The sequence below is a fragment of the Protomyctophum parallelum genome (genome assembly GCF_964188405.1).
Source record: "Protomyctophum parallelum genome assembly, chromosome: 22".
NCBI classification, from domain to species: domain Eukaryota; kingdom Metazoa; phylum Chordata; class Actinopteri; order Myctophiformes; family Myctophidae; genus Protomyctophum; species Protomyctophum parallelum.
Genome location: NC_139714.1, coordinates 37,004,043 through 37,023,710, shown reverse-complemented (window position 1 = coordinate 37,023,710; position 19,668 = coordinate 37,004,043). Strand labels below are relative to the sequence as shown.

Here is a 19,668-nt window from a genome sequence, read left to right as displayed (position 1 = left end):
AAAATAGTATTGCGATCACTACTTTTCCTGAAAATGGATGTGTGTATGTCACCATGAACACACAGGAACAGTTTTGACGTGGGTTTTGACATATAATAATTCGGGACATATCAAAATGGTCCCCTTACGCACAAGATCAGTATCGGCTGATCATGAGAGAATCAATCGGTGATCTGGGATCGGTTCCCTCCCCAAAAACACCCTGATTGGATCACCTCTACTGAACATTAAAGTGTGCATTTGGTCGTTGGGGTACAATCATTTCACGCTGCAGAAATCAATTAACCCATTCTGGACGGGAACCCCTTTTGGTGTTTTAAGCATTATGTCATACTTTAGCTGTTGAAAAATGGCAGATCTACAAGCTCATAGCGCGGCACAGCTACGAGCTTGTAGATCTGCTATTTAAATCGTGAAAATGTGGTGCAAATCTTTAAATATTCTTTCAGAGCGAACGTTTTTAACTCAAATCTTTGGTTCTGGGTGGGGGGTCCCTGGAACAACATATTTTCAGATGGGGGTCGGCGGCCAAATACATATAGTTTCTGGGGTCCTTGACATGAAATATTGACTGAGCACCACTTGTACAGAAACATACATATTTCAGAAAACTGTCAGGATTTAGAAGATTTATTTATTTATTTCGACGTGGGGTCTAAATGGGTCAAATATAGCCGATCTACAAGCTTGAATTCATTCCAGAATTCATTCCAGATGTTGATCTGACCCCCCCAATGCCAAAGCGCCAGCGCTCGCCCAGCAGTGTGGGGAGATAATTCACCTTCAGGGTGATTCAACCCCCCGTTGGTGAATTATCTCCCCACAACGACCACCTAGCCACCTAGGCAGACAATATCCTGCATATTACATGGCTACTTAATAATACATAAATTAATACATTACTGCTGCTCGTGTGTTGTGAACTTGTGAGTGACTGTCGCAGCGTCGCTGTCTGCTGATGCATAGTTAAAGAGCGTCATAAGCATGCGCCCTTCCTGCGCTGGAAGTAGCAGATCTACAAGTTATCTACCCGTCGCAATGCACAGCGCTTTGGGCTTGTACATCTGTGTTTTTCCCCGCAGTTTAGTTGAATTATATCGATTCACAACTTTAGAACCACTACTACTATTCGGTGATATTTGTCGGCTTATTTGAGCCGAAACCGAATAGGCCGAAAATACATTTTTTAGCCATTTTCGGCCGAATATTTTCGGTTGGCCGAATTTTCGGTGCATCCCTACCAAAAAGGGTTCCCGCCCCAAAATGGGTTAAGCAGCGTTCTGTTATAGAACGGAGCAGTCTGTTATCCAGAAATAACACACGCGATTGACCAATCGGAATCAAGCATTCAACAAATGATAAATAAATAACGGGTTGCCATGTTCTTCTCCATCCCCAGGAGGAGACCGGCTGTCCTCTCGCCGCCTCTCTCCGTCTTCTAGACGGAGTCACCACCTCCACCACGACCACCACCACGCTCCGTCACCACCTCCGTCTGCCTCTAGACGGAGTCACCACCTCCACCATCCCAGCGCTCCGTCACCACCTCCGTCAGCGGCCCAGGAGAGGGGAGGGGGAGAGGAGGAGGAGGAGGAGGAGGGCAGAGGCTCCTCGGTGCTCCGACGGAGCTTCTCCCCCAGGAGTGCCATCTACGTCTCCCTGGGGGGAGGAGGAGGGGGAGGAGGAGGAGGGTCTAACGACTCCTACAGCAAGAACCACGTAAGATCATTATTCTTACTTTGCGCAAGCAGAGCACGCAAGTAATGTTTTTTGTCCGGTGCTCCGATGTGTATGTCCCGTGGCAGCGTATGACGCAATGATTAACCCATTCTGACCTGAGATCAGATTCATACGAGGTTTCCACTGGACACACACTGGTCTGATGAACCCATTCTGACCTGAGATCAGATTCTAAAAAATGTCAGTCGTTCTTCAATTTTTCAAAAATAGCAGACCTACAAGCTCGTATCGCGCCACTCGGTGGCGCGATACGAGCTTGTAGATCTGCTATTTTTAAATAGCTAAAGCACGACATGATGCTGACACCAAAATGGGTGCCCGGTCGGAATGGGTTAATTTGTGCTTGATATGGCATTGGTGTCAGATTACATACATGTATACACTGAAACATATCTTGATGACGTCACCATTGAGAGCCAGTTAGTTATACCCTGGCATTGGTACATATCTTCATCACGTCGTAGTCATACGCAACTACGGACATACGCATCAAACGACCCAAGTAACCACAGTATACTGCTAATCGACTTACAAATTACATACCTGTGTACAACTTACTGAAATTACGTCACCATTGCGAGCCAGAGATTGGAAAGTTCTTAGCAGTTGACAGTACTTGCGCGCTCTGCTTGCGCACTAGTAGGTCATTTATGGCCTACTTGTCTGCAAAGCGCAAGTAGGCACTCGACAGAGTGCAGTTCTAGATATTATTATTATTATTATTATTAGGCCCCCCTATAGAGTACCGACGTCCTGACATCACTCGCTCATCCCCTGGTTCTGCCCGGTTCACGGAAGTAATTTCTCTATGGAGAATAACATGGGCTCATCTTAAAATCGCTTGTTGGAATCGCTTGTTCAAAAATAAACAAGCTGTTATTGTCAGGGAGGTGTCTCTGTATCGTTATATTGTCAGGGAGGTGTCTCTGTATCGTTATATTGTCAGGGAGGTGTCTCTGTGTCGTTATATTGTCAGGGAGGTGTCTCTGTGTCGTTATATTGTCAGGGAGGTGTCTCTGTATCGTTATATTGTCGGGGAGGTGTCTCTGTATCGTTATATTGTCGGGGAGGTGTCTCTGTATCGTTATATTGTCAGGGAGGTGTCTCTGTATCGTTATATTGTCGGGGAGGTGTCTCTGTGTCGTTATATTGTCAGGGAGGTGTCTCTGTGTCGTTATATTGTCGGGGAGGTGTCTCTGTGTCGTTATATTGTCAGGGAGGTGTCTCTGTATCGTTATATTGTCAGGGAGGTGTCTCTGTATCGTTATATTGTCAGGGAGGTGTCTCTGTGTCGTTATATTGTCAGGGAGGTGTCTCTGTATCGTTATATTGTCAGGGAGGTGTCTCTGTATCGTTATATTGTCAGGGAGGTGTCTCTGTATCGTTATATTGTCAGGGAGGTGTCTCTGTGTCGTTATATTGTCAGGGAGGTGTCTCTGTTTCGTTATATTGTCAGGGAGGTGTCTCTGTATCGTTATATTGTCACGGAGGTGTCTCTGTATCGTTATATTGTCAGGGAGATGTCTCTGTATCGTTTGCGACAGTCAGTCAGTCATATTTGATACAGAACGAAATGTAACTAATTCAGTAGCAGTAACAATAGCGTTTTCTCTTTCTCGTCAGTTGATGCTTCATATCTTTCATATTCATATATGAGTGAAGCGGCCTGGATGACATGTTTATTTTTCAATCACAGTTCTTATCTGAGGCGATCTAAAATCCCCCCTATGGGGATTTCAATGCAAATAAAAAGTACATGAACCCGTGGATTTGCGCCCTCTACCGATATTGACGTCAGACTTCGGTGCTCTATTGTTTTAGTTTTAACCAGCCCCTGATCGGTGATCGGCCGTATCAGTGGTCATCAATTTACCCGATCTGGAGAAACCGATCTTTTACACCATTTAAGTCGTATAAATGTCAATCAGATATATTCTAGTATATGGTTTTGCATCTTTGTGACAGGCCTAAACATTCTCCCATGACTAATATAGGTTCACACTTGCTGCTCTGGCCACATTGAGGTGGCCAGTGTTTTATTTAGCTGCCAGGGGCAGGCGGGCAACCCTTAGTGTTTTATTTAGCTGCCAGGGGGCAGGTGGGCAACCCTTAGTGTTTTATTTAGCTGCCAGGGGCATGTGGGCAACCCTTAGTGTTTTATTTAGCTGCCAGGGGCAGGCGGGCAACCCTTAGTGTTTTATTTAGCTGCCAGGGGCAGGTGGGCAACCCTTAGTGTTTTATTTAGCTGACAGGGGCAGGTGGGCAACCCTTAGTGTTTTATTTAGCTGCCAGGGGCAGGTGGGCAACCCTTAGTGTTTTATTTAGCTGCCAGGGGCAGGTGGGCAACCCTTAGTGTTTTATTTAGCTGCCAGGGGCAGGTGGGCAACCCTTAGTGTTTTATTTAGCTGCCAGGGGCAGGTGGGCAACCCTTAGTGTTTTATTTAGCTGCCAGGGGCAGGCGGGCAACCCTTAGTGTTTTATTTAGCTGCCAGGGGCAGGTGGGCAACCCTTAGTGTTTTATTTAGCTGACAGGGGCAGGTGGGCAACCCTTAGTGTTTTATTTAGCTGCCAGGGGCAGGTGGGCAACCCTTAGTGTTTTATTTAGCTGCCAGGGGCAGGTGGGCAACCCTTAGTGTTTTATTTAGCTGCCAGGGGCAGGTGGGCAACCCTTAGTGTTTTATTTAGCTGCCAGGGGCAGGTGGGCAACCCTTAGTGTTTTATTTAGCTGCCAGGGGCAGGCGGGCAACCCTTAGTGTTTTATTTAGCTGCCAGGGGCAGGTGGGCAACCCTTAGTGTTTTATTTAGCTGACAGGGGCAGGTGGGCAACCCTTAGTGTTTTATTTAGCTGCCAGGGGCAGGCGGGCAACCCTTAGTGTTTTATTTAGCTGCCAGGGGCAGGTGGGCAACCCTTAGTGTTTTATTTAGCTGCCAGGGGCAGGTGGGCAACCCTTAGTGTTTTATTTAGCTGCCAGGGGGCAGGCGGGCAACCCTTAGTGTTTTATTTCGCTGCCAGGGGGCAGGCGGGCAACCCTTAGTGTTTTATTTAGCTGCCAGGGGCTGGTGGGCAACCCTTAGTGTTTTATTTAGCTGCCAGGGGCTGGTGGGCAACCCTTAGTGTTTTATTTAGCTGCCAGGGGCAGGTGGGCAACCCTTAGTGTTTTATTTAGCTGCCAGGGGCAGGTGGGCAACCCTTAGTGTTTTATTTAGCTGCCAGGGGCAGGTGGGCAACCCTTAGTGTTTTATTTAGCTGCCAGGGGCAGGTGGGCAACCCTGTGATCAGACTTGGATGGTTAGAGCGACGTGATTACATACAGCGCAAAGACGTGAAGTTGTGCGAGCACCACAAACGGGCGCGGTGCGACCTAGTGCAGCAAATCGAGGCGAATATTTAAATTAAATTCTGAACGCACCTTTAGTGTCAACGCCTGTAAAGGGTAAAGGTATAGGTACACGATGTATAGTGCTATATGTATGCTATTTTGCTATATATGAGTATAACCACATTGCTGTCAAACTGAACTCTTCTGTGTGTTTGTGTGTGTGTGCTTGTGTGTGTGTGTGTGTGTGTGTGTGTGTGTGTGCGCGTGCCATCAGAAGCACATGGACGATGCAGACGGTGACGCTTCTCACGGTAAGCTCCTCCTATGTCAACGTTATAATTTTAGATAATCTTATTTATTTTTGAGTGGCGCTAGCCCCTCCCCCCCCCTGATTGTTTTTGTTATCGTGTCCATCATGAAAAATTTCGGTACATTTTCAAATATCTTTAAAAAAATCACACCCGTGTGAAGTGAGGGGTGCTCTTATCATCGTATTTAATGTTTGTTTAAGACGAATATATGCACTAATAGCTGAATATAGGAGGCCCTTTAAAAAAATAGCAGATCTACAAGCTTACCACAAGCTTGTAGATCTGCTGTTTCCGCTATTTTGTAAATTTCTCGGCCCCTCTCCCATTGTTTATATTGTGTTTAGTTTCCAAGATGGCCGCCGCAGCGCCAGGAGGGGGTGGGGCGGAGGTGAGCGGGGGCGGGGTCGACATATGCCCTGACTGGGCTGCATTCAAGACACTCAGCCTTGTGTCTGAACACAGCTTTGATGGATGTGTTCTGACCCCCCCCCCCCCCCCCCCATCAAACAAAATGTTTGGTCAAACCATATGGGCGGCTTCCATTGGAAATGCATTGGAGCGGCCATTAACCCATTCTGACCTGAGATCAGATTCTATAAATGTCTTCTACATCCTGACAGTTTTCTGAAAAAGCCTATGTTTCTATGTCAGTCGTTCTTCGATTTTTCAAAAATAGCAGACCTACAAGCTCGTAGCGCGCCACTCGGTGGCGCGCTATGAGCTTGTAGATCTGCTATTTTTCAATAGCTAAAGCATAACATGATGCTAACACCAAAAGTGGTTCCCTCCTAAAATGGGTTAAACACAGACACAAGACAGGTGTCTTGCATGTGTGAATGCAGTTAAGGGCATAGGGTCAACCCCACCCCGCTCACCTCCGCCCCACCCCCTCCTGGCGCTGTGGCGGCCATCTTGGAAACTAAACACAATATAAACAGTGGGAGAGGGGCGGGGCCGAGAAAGGCCCTTATTATATTTGTGTGATGATTAATGAATCTCCAACGTAAATGTTGTAACGCTGTGTGTGTGTGACTGTGTGTGTGTGTGTGGGTGTGTGTGACACACAGGCCTACCTCACGGGGGCGCCAGCGGGCGGTTCAGCATCGGCCTGAGACCTCGCTTCTCCAGCTACAGCGCCCTCTCCCAGCAGCACCCCGCCACTGCACCCTACAACCACAACAACAGCACCCTGCAGGCCCCCCCGCTGCACCCGGCCGCCAGCGGTGGGTGTCACCGCTCACCCTGACCTCACCACACACACACACACACACACACACACACACACACACACACACACACACACACACACACACACACACACACTAGGGCTGACCTCGATTAGTCGAATAGTCGACTAATCGATCGGAACGGGTCTCAGTCGACTGACCACCTCTTAAGGCCTATTCATAGTCTGGATTTTCGGTGGTGAGGTGACCACCGCTCCGGTGGTGAGCTGACCACCGGAGCTGAAATAACATTGAGCGGTGGTGAGTAAAAACAGGGAGAAGGGCTGGAGCGGTGGCGGTGGTTTGCTCTTCACCGCGGCGCGTGACGTCATGTTGTAGTTCGGTGGTCACCTCACCACCGTAAAACCAGACTATGTATGAGCCTTTAGTCGACTGAGCACAGTGCGCTGGCCTGATAGACTCCAGAATCTCAATCTCACCTGCTGTGCTCAATCTGGCTAATGAAAAGCCTCTCAGTTGTTCACCAAAACCTGGAGTCTGTCAGGCCAGCGCACTGTGCGATTCAAGTCACAGGCAGTGGCACATTGCCACACAGGCAGACACACTCCACATGCACATTGGAGATTTGAACAGTCTGAATGTTCAAATGTGTTTATGTCCCCCACAGACCTAGTGGAATAATACAATATTTTTGTATATTTTTGTAAATATTGTATTTTTATATTATATATATATATATATATATTTATTTTTTTTATTAGTCGACTAACAGCAAATGTATTCATCTATCAGTCGACTATACAAATCCTTAGTCGGGGACAGCCCTACCACCCACACACACACACACACACACACACACACACACACACACACACACACACACACACACACACACACACACACACACACACACACACACACACACACAGGCATAATGTTAGCAGATCTACAAGCTCCTGAGCTTGTAGATCTGCTATTTTCAGCATACAACCAATCTCTTGTCCACTATAGTCCCTTCCTAATATTTTAGTCTAGTTTTTAATCTGTTGACAAAATTGTCAATACATTTAAGTCTTAGTTTTAGTCATCATAGCTCCGTTTTCATTTAGTTTCCATTTAGTTTTCGTCAGTGAAAAAAGGGTAGTCGACGACAAACATTATTCGTCTTAGTTTTAGTCGACAAAAACAACACTGCTCCTATAGCAGCAGACATCCCAGTTTGACCTTTGCTAGTAATGAACTGTAGTAACCCAGAAACGACCTTAACCCATTCTGCGCGGGAACCCCTTTTAGCTATTGAAAAATTGCAGATCTACAAGCTCATAGGTCTACGAGCTTGTAGGTCTGCTATTTTTGAAAAATCGAAGAATGACTGACATTTTCAGAAAACTGTAATTTTTTTATTATTTAAATACTGAGTTTGAAAAAGAATAATTAACATTAACAGCTTCTCTTAAATAAACCCCACAAGTATGACATAAAAGAGTTTAAACACATTGAATTTTCACCCCAAAGAAAAAGGAGAAAACTGTCATTTTCAAACAGACCTTTTTTAGAATCTGATCTCAGGTCAGAATGGGTTAATAATGAAACTGTCAGGATGTAATAGACATTTTTAGAATCTGATCTCAGGTCAGAATGGGTTAAGGAACCCTTTACGCGTTCACGCTGGACAGATGCGTGTCCACGGTGGACGTGTTCGCCCCTTTGCTGTGAGCACGCCTGGACGGGGCGTTTAACCCTAAACACCTTCAGTGTGATCTACGGTTCTACGATGGCCTCAATACCGTGTTATTGATCAGCCAATAATAATACAGTATATATCCGTTGTCCGTGTTTCTCCTGTCACTCCGTGGGGTACGTTTAGTTTGATTTTACCCATTCTGACCTGAGATCAGATTCATACGAGGTTTCCCGCCGGACACACACTGGTCTGATGAACCCATTCTGACCTGAGATCAGATTCTAAAAATGTCAGTCGCTCTTTGATTTTTCAAAAATAGCAGACCTACAAGCTCGTATCGCGCCACTCGGTGGCGCGATATGAGCTTGTAGATCTGCTATTTTTAAATAGCTAAAGCATAACATGCATGCTGACACCAAAATGGGTGCCCGTTCAGAATGGGTTAAAGGACCTATAACATAAAATTCAACTTTTTCAATTTCTTTTGTGTTTTTGGGGCTCCCATGTGTGTTTTCTATCCCCACAAATAACCAATTTTGAACAATCAGGCCTTCATGTCATGTGGGTGTTTTAATGGAAATTGCTCTCAGGAACAGCTCGACTGATTTTGGCCTCATCGTGATGTCACCAATGTCACCCTACTTTGTATAATTCCTCCTCTTCTTCAGTCTTCAGTTCCAAATTTGCATTTCCACTTTGTTTACAATGTCCACCATTGTTGATTTTCCAAGCTGGCATGGCATGGAAACAAGCCTGGTTTTATCTAGCATCAGTATTATAATGACTCAAATATTAAATAATCTGCATATCAGCACCCCCCACCACCTCAGGACATTGTGGTACTGCAGCTAAAACTGCTTTCAAAGTCCAGAAAGAAATGACAAGGCCTGGTTATATCAGAGTGGTGATTGAGGCTCAAACCATTAGAAATAACTTTGAGGGACATAGACAATATGATATTAAATATTAAAAGCAGTTTTAAAATGCATGTTATTTATGCTTTAACAACTTAATTCTTAGCGACAGCCTGCCGGTGTTTTATCTTTCCCCGAGCGGGGGGGGGAGGCAGACGGCGAGGTATGGGGATCCGGGCGGCACGCCCCGATCCACAAGTACAGGAATGGTTATTTTTGATGATAATGAGAGCAGCTCGCCGCCTCCCTCAGTCCTTCTCCTTTTTGATGATAATGAGAGCAGCTCGCCGCCTCCCTCAGTCCTTCTCCTTTTTGATGATAATGAGAGCAGCTCGCCGCCTCCCTCAGTCCTTCTCCTTTTTGATGATAATGAGAGCAGCTCGCCGCCTCCCTCAGTCCTTCTCCTTTTTGATGATAATGAGAGCAGCTCGCCGCCTCCCTCAGTCCTTCTCCTTTTTGATGATAATGAGAGCAGCTCGCCGCCTCCCTCAGTCCTTCTCCTTTTTGATGATAATGAGAGCAGCTCGCCGCCTCCCTCAGTCCTTCCTATGGACGGAGAAAGGGAGGACAGGCTGGGGAGGCTCGCATACTCTGCCCGTCCAAAGAGGTCAAAGAGGCTATATTTATATTTATATATATATATTTTTATATTTCAACGTCTCAGTGGAGCCGCTTGAAGCACATTGGCCACGCGTGTATACTGTATTCTAACATTTAACCCATTCTGACCTGAGATCAGATTCATACAAGGTTTCCGCCGGACACACACTGTGTCTGATTAACCCATTCTGACCTGAGATCAGATTCTAAAAATGTTTTTCAAAAATAGCAGACCTACAAGCTCGTATCGCGCCACTCGGTGGCGCGATATGAGCTTGTAGATCTGCTATTTTTAAATAGCTAAAGCATAACATGATGCCGACACCAAAATGGGTTCCTGTCTAAAATGGGTTAACCCCTTGCGTCCTGGTATTCTATACGGGTTCATGCAGGCGTAACAATGGTATAATTGTATGCTATGACCTGACCACCAGTCTGAGGTGGTGCTATCTCTTCACGAGAGTTCGCGCAGTGCACATCCAAGTGGAAGAGCAGCTATACATCTCGGCCTCATAAAAGCCATAGATTAAAAGTTGCGAGTGTTTTTATATATCTTCCCCTGTATCCCTCAATCCCCGACGCCTCATACGAAGTGAGCGAACATGTGGGAGGCATAGGGAGTCTCCCGTGCCGGCTTTGACTTCACGCACACTGCATAAACTTGTGATGTGAGCGCACGGAACTCTGGCTCCAGCGATAGGGATCCGTAGGCACAGAGAGGATAGTTTTATGGGTATCAAAGGTGTTATAGCATAAGTTATTAATGGCATATTTAATAAAACAAAATATTGTGCACACGTCACACAGCTCTGTAGGGGCGCTATACCGTACTAAGATGTACATGTATGGACAGAAGCTTTTGAAGAGGTGTTTTGAACACCTTTGCTACTAGTGATTTGTAGCACAGCCATTTTGAGACGAAGAGAAGACGGTGAAAGTTCTGGCATACTGGGCTACTATACTGGGCTACTATACTGGGCTACTATACTGGCTACTGTACTGGCTACTGTACTGGCTACTGTACTGGCTACTATACTGGCACTGACATTTATTTCAGACATGCTCTAGTATGTGAAGAGTCTGCCTGTGCTATTAACTCATTTTGAAAAGAAAGGTAAGGCCATGACGGCAACAGTACAAAAACTGGTCAAAACTAAATGATATGTCCCCACCCTGTCTGTCCCCACCCTGTCTGTCCCCACCCTGTCTGTCCCCTGTCTGTCCCCACCCTGTCTGTCCCCACCCTGTCTGTCCCCACCCTGTCTGTCCCCACCCTGTCTGTCCCCACCCTGTCTGTCCCAGCAGCCCCCTACAGCAGCACCCTGTCCTACCCGCGGCCCAACCACCACGGCCTGAAGGTGGCGCCCAAACACCGCAAGATGTCCCACGGTCCCGAGGACGAGCTGCTACAGCAGTTCAAACGAGAGGAGGTGAGAGGTCGACACGCACACGCACACACACACACTCGCACGCACGCACACACACACACACACACACACACACACACACACACACACACACACACACAGACGCACACATACTAGGCATGTGGGCGGCGGTGGCTCAGGGGTAGAGTGCCTGGATGGTAACCGTAAGGTTGTCAGTTCGAACCCTGTGGGCTCCCCCAGAGTTAGTGTCGAAGTGTCCTTGAGCAAGACACTGAACCCCTAATTGCTCCCGATGTGCTGGTTGGTGCCTTGCATGGTTTCCTCTGCCATCGGTGTATGAATGTGTGTGTGAATGGGTGAATGCAATGCACAATCTATGTAAAGCGCCTTGGATAAAGGCGCTATATAAATGCACCATTTACCATTTACCATGTGAATGTCATCACTGAGGCCTTTTCACAGCGCTACAGTGAAAAGTCATCAACAGACAAAGCTTGGACAGCGATTTTATGAAGCTAAAGGTGTTGCTCCTCTTGTTTAATAGCCATTCTGGGCGGGAACCCCTTTTGGTACTTGTAAAAGCATTATGTTGTACTCTAGCTATTGAAAAATAGCAGATCTAGCACGGAGTGCCGCGCTACGAGCTTGTAGATCTGCTATTTTTGAAAAATCGTGAAAATGTGGCCCAAAAACGTTTTTAACTCAAATCTTTGCTTCTGGGGAGTCACTGAAACTACATATTTTCAGATGGGGGTCGGCGGCCAATTACATATTACACATTTGTGGGGGTCCTTGACATGAAAATGTTTGAGCACCACTGACATTGAAACATTTTTTTCAGGAAACTGTCAGGATGTAGAACACATTTTTATTAGAATCTGATCTCAGGTCAAAATGAATGGGGCTCACTTCTGTTAGTCGCGGGGGCTCTTCATAGTCTGTTTGTTGTCTCAACGCGTCTACTCTGCACCGTCGTACGGTAGCGTCTGTTCACTGACTGTGTGTGTGTGTGTGTGTGTGTGTGTGTGTGTGTGTGTGTGTGTGTGTGTGTGTGTGTGTGTGTGTGCGCCAAGGTTATAATAGTTAACTAAAACTAACTAAAAAACGAAAACTAGAATTAAAAAAACATTTTAGTTAACTGAAACTAAATAAAAACTAAAAATAAATTAAAAACGATAACTAAACTGAAACTGTATTGTGTGTTCACAAAACTAACTGAAATTATAGAAAAAATACCCTTAGTTATAGTTTTTATCAATATTTATATGCATTTCGGAAATTCATAATATAAACCTTTTAAATTAATTTGATTAATTTCCTCATTTCTCCAAGAAGTTTTACGGCTGTTTTCAGCACCGTACGGCAGCATGTAGCCACACTTTACGTTGCTTGTTTACATTCTGCACTGCCTGAAACTGACTGCATGTTACTTGGAAAATCAAACCCGTCTTAAGTGAGTGGTACTGTACTGTACTGTACTGTACTGTACTGTACTGTACTGTACTGTACTGTACTGTACTGTACTGTACTGTACTGTACTGTACTGTACTGTACTGTACTGTACTGTACTGTACTGTACTGTACTGTACTGTACTGTACTGTAAGCCCTCCTCCCTGGCCTGTGTGTGTCTGTGTGTTAGGCTGAACAACAGTGACACTTGGTGGTGAACAAACGCTATTTTCGTGCTCGGACACTGCCAGGAAAAGTTGGAAGAAAGAGACAGTCCAATATGGGAGAGAGACGCAAGGAAGTGCCTTGTGGAAAAGGATGATAGTAAAATATGCGGAGCACTTCGGAAGGGTATAGGCCTATTATATAAGGATCAGGCATTTGTGGAATGAGCAACACAGCTAAATGTGTGGGTAGCACACATTTGCCAAAACATTTGCCAAAATGGCAAGTGGTTGGTATTTATTCACCCTTGCCACAACAGCTTGGTTTGGTATGGAACAGTATCTCTCTCACGGGCAAGACAGAACTTGTCATCATTAAAGGCAATCTCAATGCAGTGAGATTCTGAAGCCAGTGGCGATCCCATATCTTCAGAATCTTGGACCTAACGCCATCCTCCAGGATGCCAACGCTCGCCCCGTAGAGCCAGGATCACAGAGTACCTCCAAAATGTAGGAGTGGAAATGCTGTGAGTCTAGACCTCAACCCAATTGAACACTTGTGGGATCAGCTTGGGCGTGCTGTACGAGTGCATGTGCTGTACATGGCTACATGCAACCAACAGAACCAAGTGTTGTTTTTTCCTTATTACTGTGGGAGAGTGCAATCCACTAAGCAACTCAAAGCAAGGGTTGGTATACCAACCATTTGCAATTTTGGCACATTTTTTTGGGGCGCTACCCACACGTTTTGCTGTGTTGCTCATTCCGCGAATGCCCGATTCTTACAATCTATACAGACTATACCTCGTTGTACAGGTGACAACGATCAACGATTAATATGATATAAAACACAATACCAAATGGTATCATCAAAGTGGAGAAATAAAGGACCAAAGTTACGTTTCTGAACTTTTAGAGTTTATATTTTTAAATGGTATATCTTTTAGGTTTTATTACACAATACTTATTGATCTTTTTGAATCCTATACCTGACAAATAAACCAAAGTACGAAAACAAAACTAAAACTAAAACTATAACTAAACTAAAACTAAGCATTTCAACAAAATAAAAACTAAATAAAAACTAGCAAACCTGCTCTAAAAACGAACTAAAACTAACTGAATTAGAAAAGAACTAGTCAAAACTAACTAAAACTAAACTATAATGAAAAAACCAAAACTATTATAACCTTGGTGTGTGCTCGCTCTGCAGCGCGCTGCACTGAATGTTTTAGAGACCTTTTTTCGTCCTTTTCTGATGGTGCGTTCAACACGCGTCAGAAACACAGAATAGGGTGAAATACAACATGGAAAAAAACGGTGCAACACACAGACACGTGTGCACTGTGCACACACACACACACACACACACACACACACACACACACACACACAGGCATAATGTCCACAGGTGTCCACTTGGGGGCGTGTCTCTATAACAGCATGTGATGTAATGTCCACAGGTGTCCACTAGTCGGCGTGTGAGCGCTCATTACCTGTCCATGCTGTTACTGAGCGCGGCGTGTCTGTTCTTCCTGTTACTGGGTCTGCTCTACCTGCGGATGAGAGGGGGAGGGGGGGTCGCCACCCCCGGTGACGTCATCGGTGAGTACACACACTCACGCACACGCACACACACGGCTGTCACAATTACACTTTTTGAGGGGCGCAAGCCCCTCCTATATTCAGCTATTAGTGTAGATTTATAGGGCGCTAGCCCCTCCTATATTCAGCTATAGTGTAGATTTATAGGGCGCTAGCCCCTCCTATATTCAGCTATAGTGTAGATTTATAGGGCGCTAGCCCCTCCTATATTCAGCTATTAGTGTAGATTTATAGGGCGCTAGCCCCTCCTATATTCAGCTATAGTGTAGATTTATAGGGCGCTAGCCCCTCCTATATTCAGCTATTAGTGTAGATTTATAGGGTGCTAGCCCCTCCTATATTCAGCTATAGTGTAGATTTATAGGGCGCTAGCCCCTCCTATATTCAGCTATTAGTGTAGATTTATAGGGCACTAGCCCCTCCTATATTCAGCTATAGTGTAGATTTATAGGGCGCTAGCCCCTCCTATATTCAGCTATTAGTGTAGATTTATAGGACGCTAGCCCCTCCTATATTCAGCTATAGTGTAGATTTATAGGGCGCTAGCCCCTCCTATATTCAGCTATAGTGTAGATTTATAGGGCGCTAGCCCCTCCTATATTCAGCTATAGTGTAGATTTATAGGGCGCTAGCCCCTCCTATATTCAGCTATAGTGTAGATTTATAGGGCGCTAGCCCCTCCTATATTCAGCTATAGTGTAGATTTATAGGGCGCTAGCCCCTCGTATATTCAGCTATAGTGTAGATTTATAGGGCGCTAGCCCCTCCTATATTCAGCTATTAGTGTAGATTTATAGGGCGCTAGCCCCTCCTATATTCAGCTATAGTGTAGATTTATAGGGCGCTAGCCCCTCCTATATTCAGCTATAGTGTAGATTTATAGGGCGCTAGCCCCTCCTATATTCAGCTATAGTGTAGATTTATAGGGCGTTAGCCCCTCCTATATTCAGCTATAGTGTAGATTTATAGGGCGCTAGCCCCTCCTATATTCAGCTATTAGTGTAGATTTATAGGGCGCTAGCCCCTCCTATATTCAGCTATTAGTGTAGATTTATAGGGCGCTAGCCCCTCCTATATTCAGCTATTGGTGTAGATTTATAGGGCGCTAGCCCCTCCTATATTCAGCTATAGTGTAGATTTATAGGGCGCTAGCCCCTCCTATATTCAGCTATAGTGTAGATTTATAGGGCGCTAGCCCCTCCTATATTCAGCTATAGTGTAGATTTATAGGGCGCTAGCCCCTCCTATATTCAGCTATAGTGTAGATTTATAGGGCGCTAGCCCCTCCTATATTCAGCTATAGTGTAGATTTATAGGGCGCTAGCCCCTCCTATATTCAGCTATTAGTGTAGATTTATAGGACACTAGCCCCTCCTATATTCAGCTATAGTGTAGATTTATAGGGCGCTAGCCCCTCCTATATTCAGCTATAGTGTAGATTTATAGGGCGCTAGCCCCTCCTATATTCAGCTATTAGTGTAGATTTATAGGGCGCTAGCCCCTCCTATATTCAGCTATTAGTGTAGATTTATAGGGCGCTAGCCCCTCCTATATTCAGCTATAGTGTAGATTTATAGGACGCTAGCCCCTCCTATATTCAGCTATTAGTGTAGATTGATAGGGTGCTAGCTCTGGTCCATGAGTAAGGCTATGGACCAGAGCTACATCCCTACCTGCTTTCTCTGCACCATTTAAGGCTGTTTCCAAATGTTAAAATGTAAAAGACAAAACAAACAAAGAAAACAAGATGTTAAGACCGCTAAACCAAATAGAATAAAGTTTTACCTTCAGAAAAAGCGTTGTTTATGGCTTCTGAATGTAGGTCTTTTAACATGTAATGTCTATGGAGTGACGTCACGTCAACACCATTAGCTCAGAAAAGGGGGCGGGGAAGGGCTGTGAGACAGGCCTATCACAGACAGACAGACAGAGACTTGGTGCATTTATAGACGTGTCTGAGCAAATGGGCTATTTATGTCCTACACAAAGATTAACTTCTCATTGACAATGATGACTGGAGAGTTTACGTCATGTCTGGACGAGCTAATCCACATGTTGATGTACGATGTTAAGAGCGCCCCTCACTTCACACAGGTGTGATTTTTGTGTTTCCTTTAAAGAACCTTGCATTTGGAACGGTGACTAATAAATAAATGTGTGTTTTTGTTTTTCTTTCATCTTTGCAGTAAAAAACCATCCGTTTGGGACAGAGTTCGACAGCTCGTATGTAAGTAGATAATTTATTTTTACTTTTATACAGACTCCATCTCCCAGAGGTCTATAGGGCATTGTAACAGACAGACTCCATCTCCCAGAGGTCTATAGGGCATTGTAACAGACAGACTCCATCTCCCAGGGGTCTATAGGGCATTGTAACAGACAGACTCCATCTCCCAGAGGTCTATAGGGCATTGTAACAGGGACAGACTCCATCTCCCAGAGGTCTATAGGGCATTGTAACAGGGACAGACTCCATCTCCCAGGGGTCTATAGGGCATTGTAACAGGGACAGACTCCATCTCCCAGAGGTCTATAGGGCATTGTAACAGGGACAGACTCCATCTCCCAGGGGTCTATAGTGCATTGTAACAGACAGACTCCATCTCCCAGGGGTCTATAGTGCATTGTAACAGACAGACTCCATCTCCCAGGGGTCTATAGGGCATTGTAACAGACAGACTCCATCTCCCAGGGGTCTATAGGGCATTGTAACAGGGACAGACTACATCTCCCAGGGGTCTATAGTGCATTGTAACAGGGACAGACTCCATCTCCCAGGGGTCTATAGGGCATTGTAACAGGGACAGACTACATCTCCCAGGGGTCTATAGTGCATTGTAACAGGGACAGACTCCATCTCCCAGGGGTCTATAGGGCATTGTAACAGGGACAGACTCCATCTCCCAGGTTATTTTTGATACACAGGTTTAATGTTCGTCTTTAGTTTGTTTAGTAAACGCCATTGACAATGAAGGGAAAATGTACGTCATAATGTGCCTCATTACGTCATATTGTTAATGGCGTTTAATGTGCGTTTGTTTTACATCACCATTACCATCGCCTAATCAACATGAGTGTTAGTTGATGTTAGCGCGCCGCTCACTTCACGCGGGTGTGATTTCATTTAACCCTTTGTTGTATGTGTTATATTTTTAACCCTTCGTAGACCAAGGTGGAGAAGGACGTCATTCTGAAGCTCCTTCTGAACCTCCACGACCACCTGGCTCGCATCGCTGGTAATTAATATTAATAAAAACATTGACATTTCTTTCAGTTACTGCAGTTTTACTTTGTAAATGTTGATAATTATTATAAAACATGCATTAACCACTTAACGCGTTCTGGGCGGGAACCCCTTTTGGTGTTTTAACTAAGCATTATGTTATGCTTTAGCTATTGAAAAATAGCAGATCTACAAGCTCATAGCGCGCCACCGAGTGGCGTGCTATGAGCTTGTAGGTCTGCTATTTTAGAAAAATCGTGAAAATGCGGCACAAATATATATATAGACTTTTTTTTCTTTTTTTTTGACCTTGGCCTAAATGGTTTAACCCATTCTGACCGGGCACCCATTTTGGTGTTAGCATCATGTTATGCTTTAGCTATTTAAAAATAGCAGATCTACAAGCTCATATCGCGCCACCGAGTGGCGCGATACGAGCTTGTAGGTCTGCTATTTTTGAAAAATCGAAGAGCGACTGACATTTCTAGAATCTGATCTCAGGTCAGAATGGGTTCATCAGACCAGTGTGTGTCCGGCGCAAACCTCGTATGAATCTGATCTCAGGTCAGAGTATGAATAGGGCAGCATTGGAACTTTATGTCATATATTGTATGTTTTAACCCTTTCAGGTGAGCATGAGTGTGGCCCTTCAGAAGACCAGAAGCTTCCCAACAGGACTCTGTCCATCACAGAGGCATCTGCATACCTAACGGTATGTCAAGGGTTAATATGAATAACCTGGTACATTAAGGGTTAATATGAATAACCTGGTACATTAAGGGTTAATATGAATAACCTGGTACGTTAAGGGTTAATATGAATAACCTGGTACGTTAAGGGTTAATATGAATAACCTGGTACGTTAAGGGTTAATATGAATAACCTGGTACGTTAAGGGTTAATATGAATAACCTGGTACGTTAAGGGTTAATATGAATAACCTGGTACATTAAGGGTTAATATGAATAACCTGGTACATTAAGGGTTAATATGAATAACCTGGTACATTAAGGGTTAATATGAATAACCTGGTACGTCAAGGGTTAATATGAATAACCTGGTACATTAAGGGTTAATATGAATAACCTGGTACATTAAGGGTTAATATGAATAACCTGGTACATTAAGGGTTAATATGAATAACCTGGTACATTAAGGGTTAATATGAATAACCTGGTACATTAAGGGTTAATATGAATAAAGGGTCGGAGGGGTTTGTTGGAATACGGATGTGTATATTACAGGAAACTCCCGTTAAACTTTCCAACAAACTCCGGTAAACTCCCGAATTGTACCATCACACCTGTATATTACCGTATGTTACTGTATATGCTGCTAAACACGAGGTTTACGGGCAAAATACAGTGCCCAGAATTTCCCGTTAACTCCTCTTTTCACACAGTGACCCCTCAGGGTCACAATGTTAACTAAAGGTGTTATTTTAACCCCTCAGGGTCACAATGTTAACTAAAGGTGTTATTTAACCCCTCAGGGTCACAATGTTAACTAAAGGTGTTATTTTAACCCCTCAGGGTCAGAATGAAACCTTCGAAGGGTTCGTACTGACGTCGTTAGAGTGGATCATCAAGGCTGGCGAGGATGTGGTGGGAATCCGGTACGTTCACTTTCATTTCCTTCTGATTCATTCATTAACGGCTAACGGTTAATTAGCCTTATTAACCCTAACGGTTGATTAGCCGGCAAGGCCTGACGGTAACCGGTTAATGGAATGTCTCCATTTGGCCATCCCTAAACTGGATAGACTCCAGACCACTAGGGGCAGTGTGTTATAATGTAAACGTATTAACAGGACCTCCAGCCACTAGGGGCAGTGTGTTATAATGTAAACGTTGTATTAACAGGACCTCCCGGCCACTAGGGGCAGTGTGTTATAATGTAAACATGTATTCACAGGTTAACGGGGCCTCCCGGTCAGCAGGTGGCAGCCATCGAGGACATAGTCTTCCTGGAGTCTCTCCATCCCAACATGTCCTTCCTGTGTCGTCTGAGACGAGCCTTCTTCACCGTCGTCCACCGGGTGGCGCTCATCCTGGCAGGTACCTGACCTTTAAACTCTGACCC

At 44.9% G+C, this 19,668-nt stretch overlaps 1 protein-coding gene and 1 long non-coding RNA gene across 4 annotated transcripts in view; both read left to right on the top strand.

Moving 5' to 3' along the window:
- The window catches only part of LOC310853503, a 273,260-nt gene that overhangs the window by 219,528 nt on the left and 34,064 nt on the right, over positions 1 to 19,668 (top strand). The window lies entirely within an intron of this gene.
- The window catches only part of lemd3 (LEM domain containing 3), a 36,659-nt gene that overhangs the window by 4,747 nt on the left and 12,244 nt on the right, over positions 1 to 19,668 (top strand). Inside the window, exons 2-11 of one of the 3 annotated variants that reach the window (XM_083757877.1) lie at positions 1,403 to 1,719; positions 5,335 to 5,371; positions 6,439 to 6,594; positions 11,062 to 11,186; positions 14,222 to 14,363; positions 16,550 to 16,590; positions 17,530 to 17,599; positions 18,216 to 18,298; positions 19,119 to 19,201; positions 19,501 to 19,643. In XM_083757877.1, coding sequence (XP_083614003.1) covers positions 1,403 to 1,719; positions 5,335 to 5,371; positions 6,439 to 6,594; positions 11,062 to 11,186; positions 14,222 to 14,363; positions 16,550 to 16,590; positions 17,530 to 17,599; positions 18,216 to 18,298; positions 19,119 to 19,201; positions 19,501 to 19,643 — 1,197 coding nt within the window. Of the gene's footprint in view, positions 1 to 1,399; positions 1,720 to 5,334; positions 5,372 to 6,438; positions 6,595 to 11,061; positions 11,187 to 14,221; positions 14,364 to 16,549; positions 16,591 to 17,529; positions 17,600 to 18,215; positions 18,299 to 19,118; positions 19,202 to 19,500; positions 19,644 to 19,668 lie in introns of all 3 variants that reach the window. The other 2 variants (XM_083757878.1, XM_083757876.1) reach the window with 2 other exon arrangements.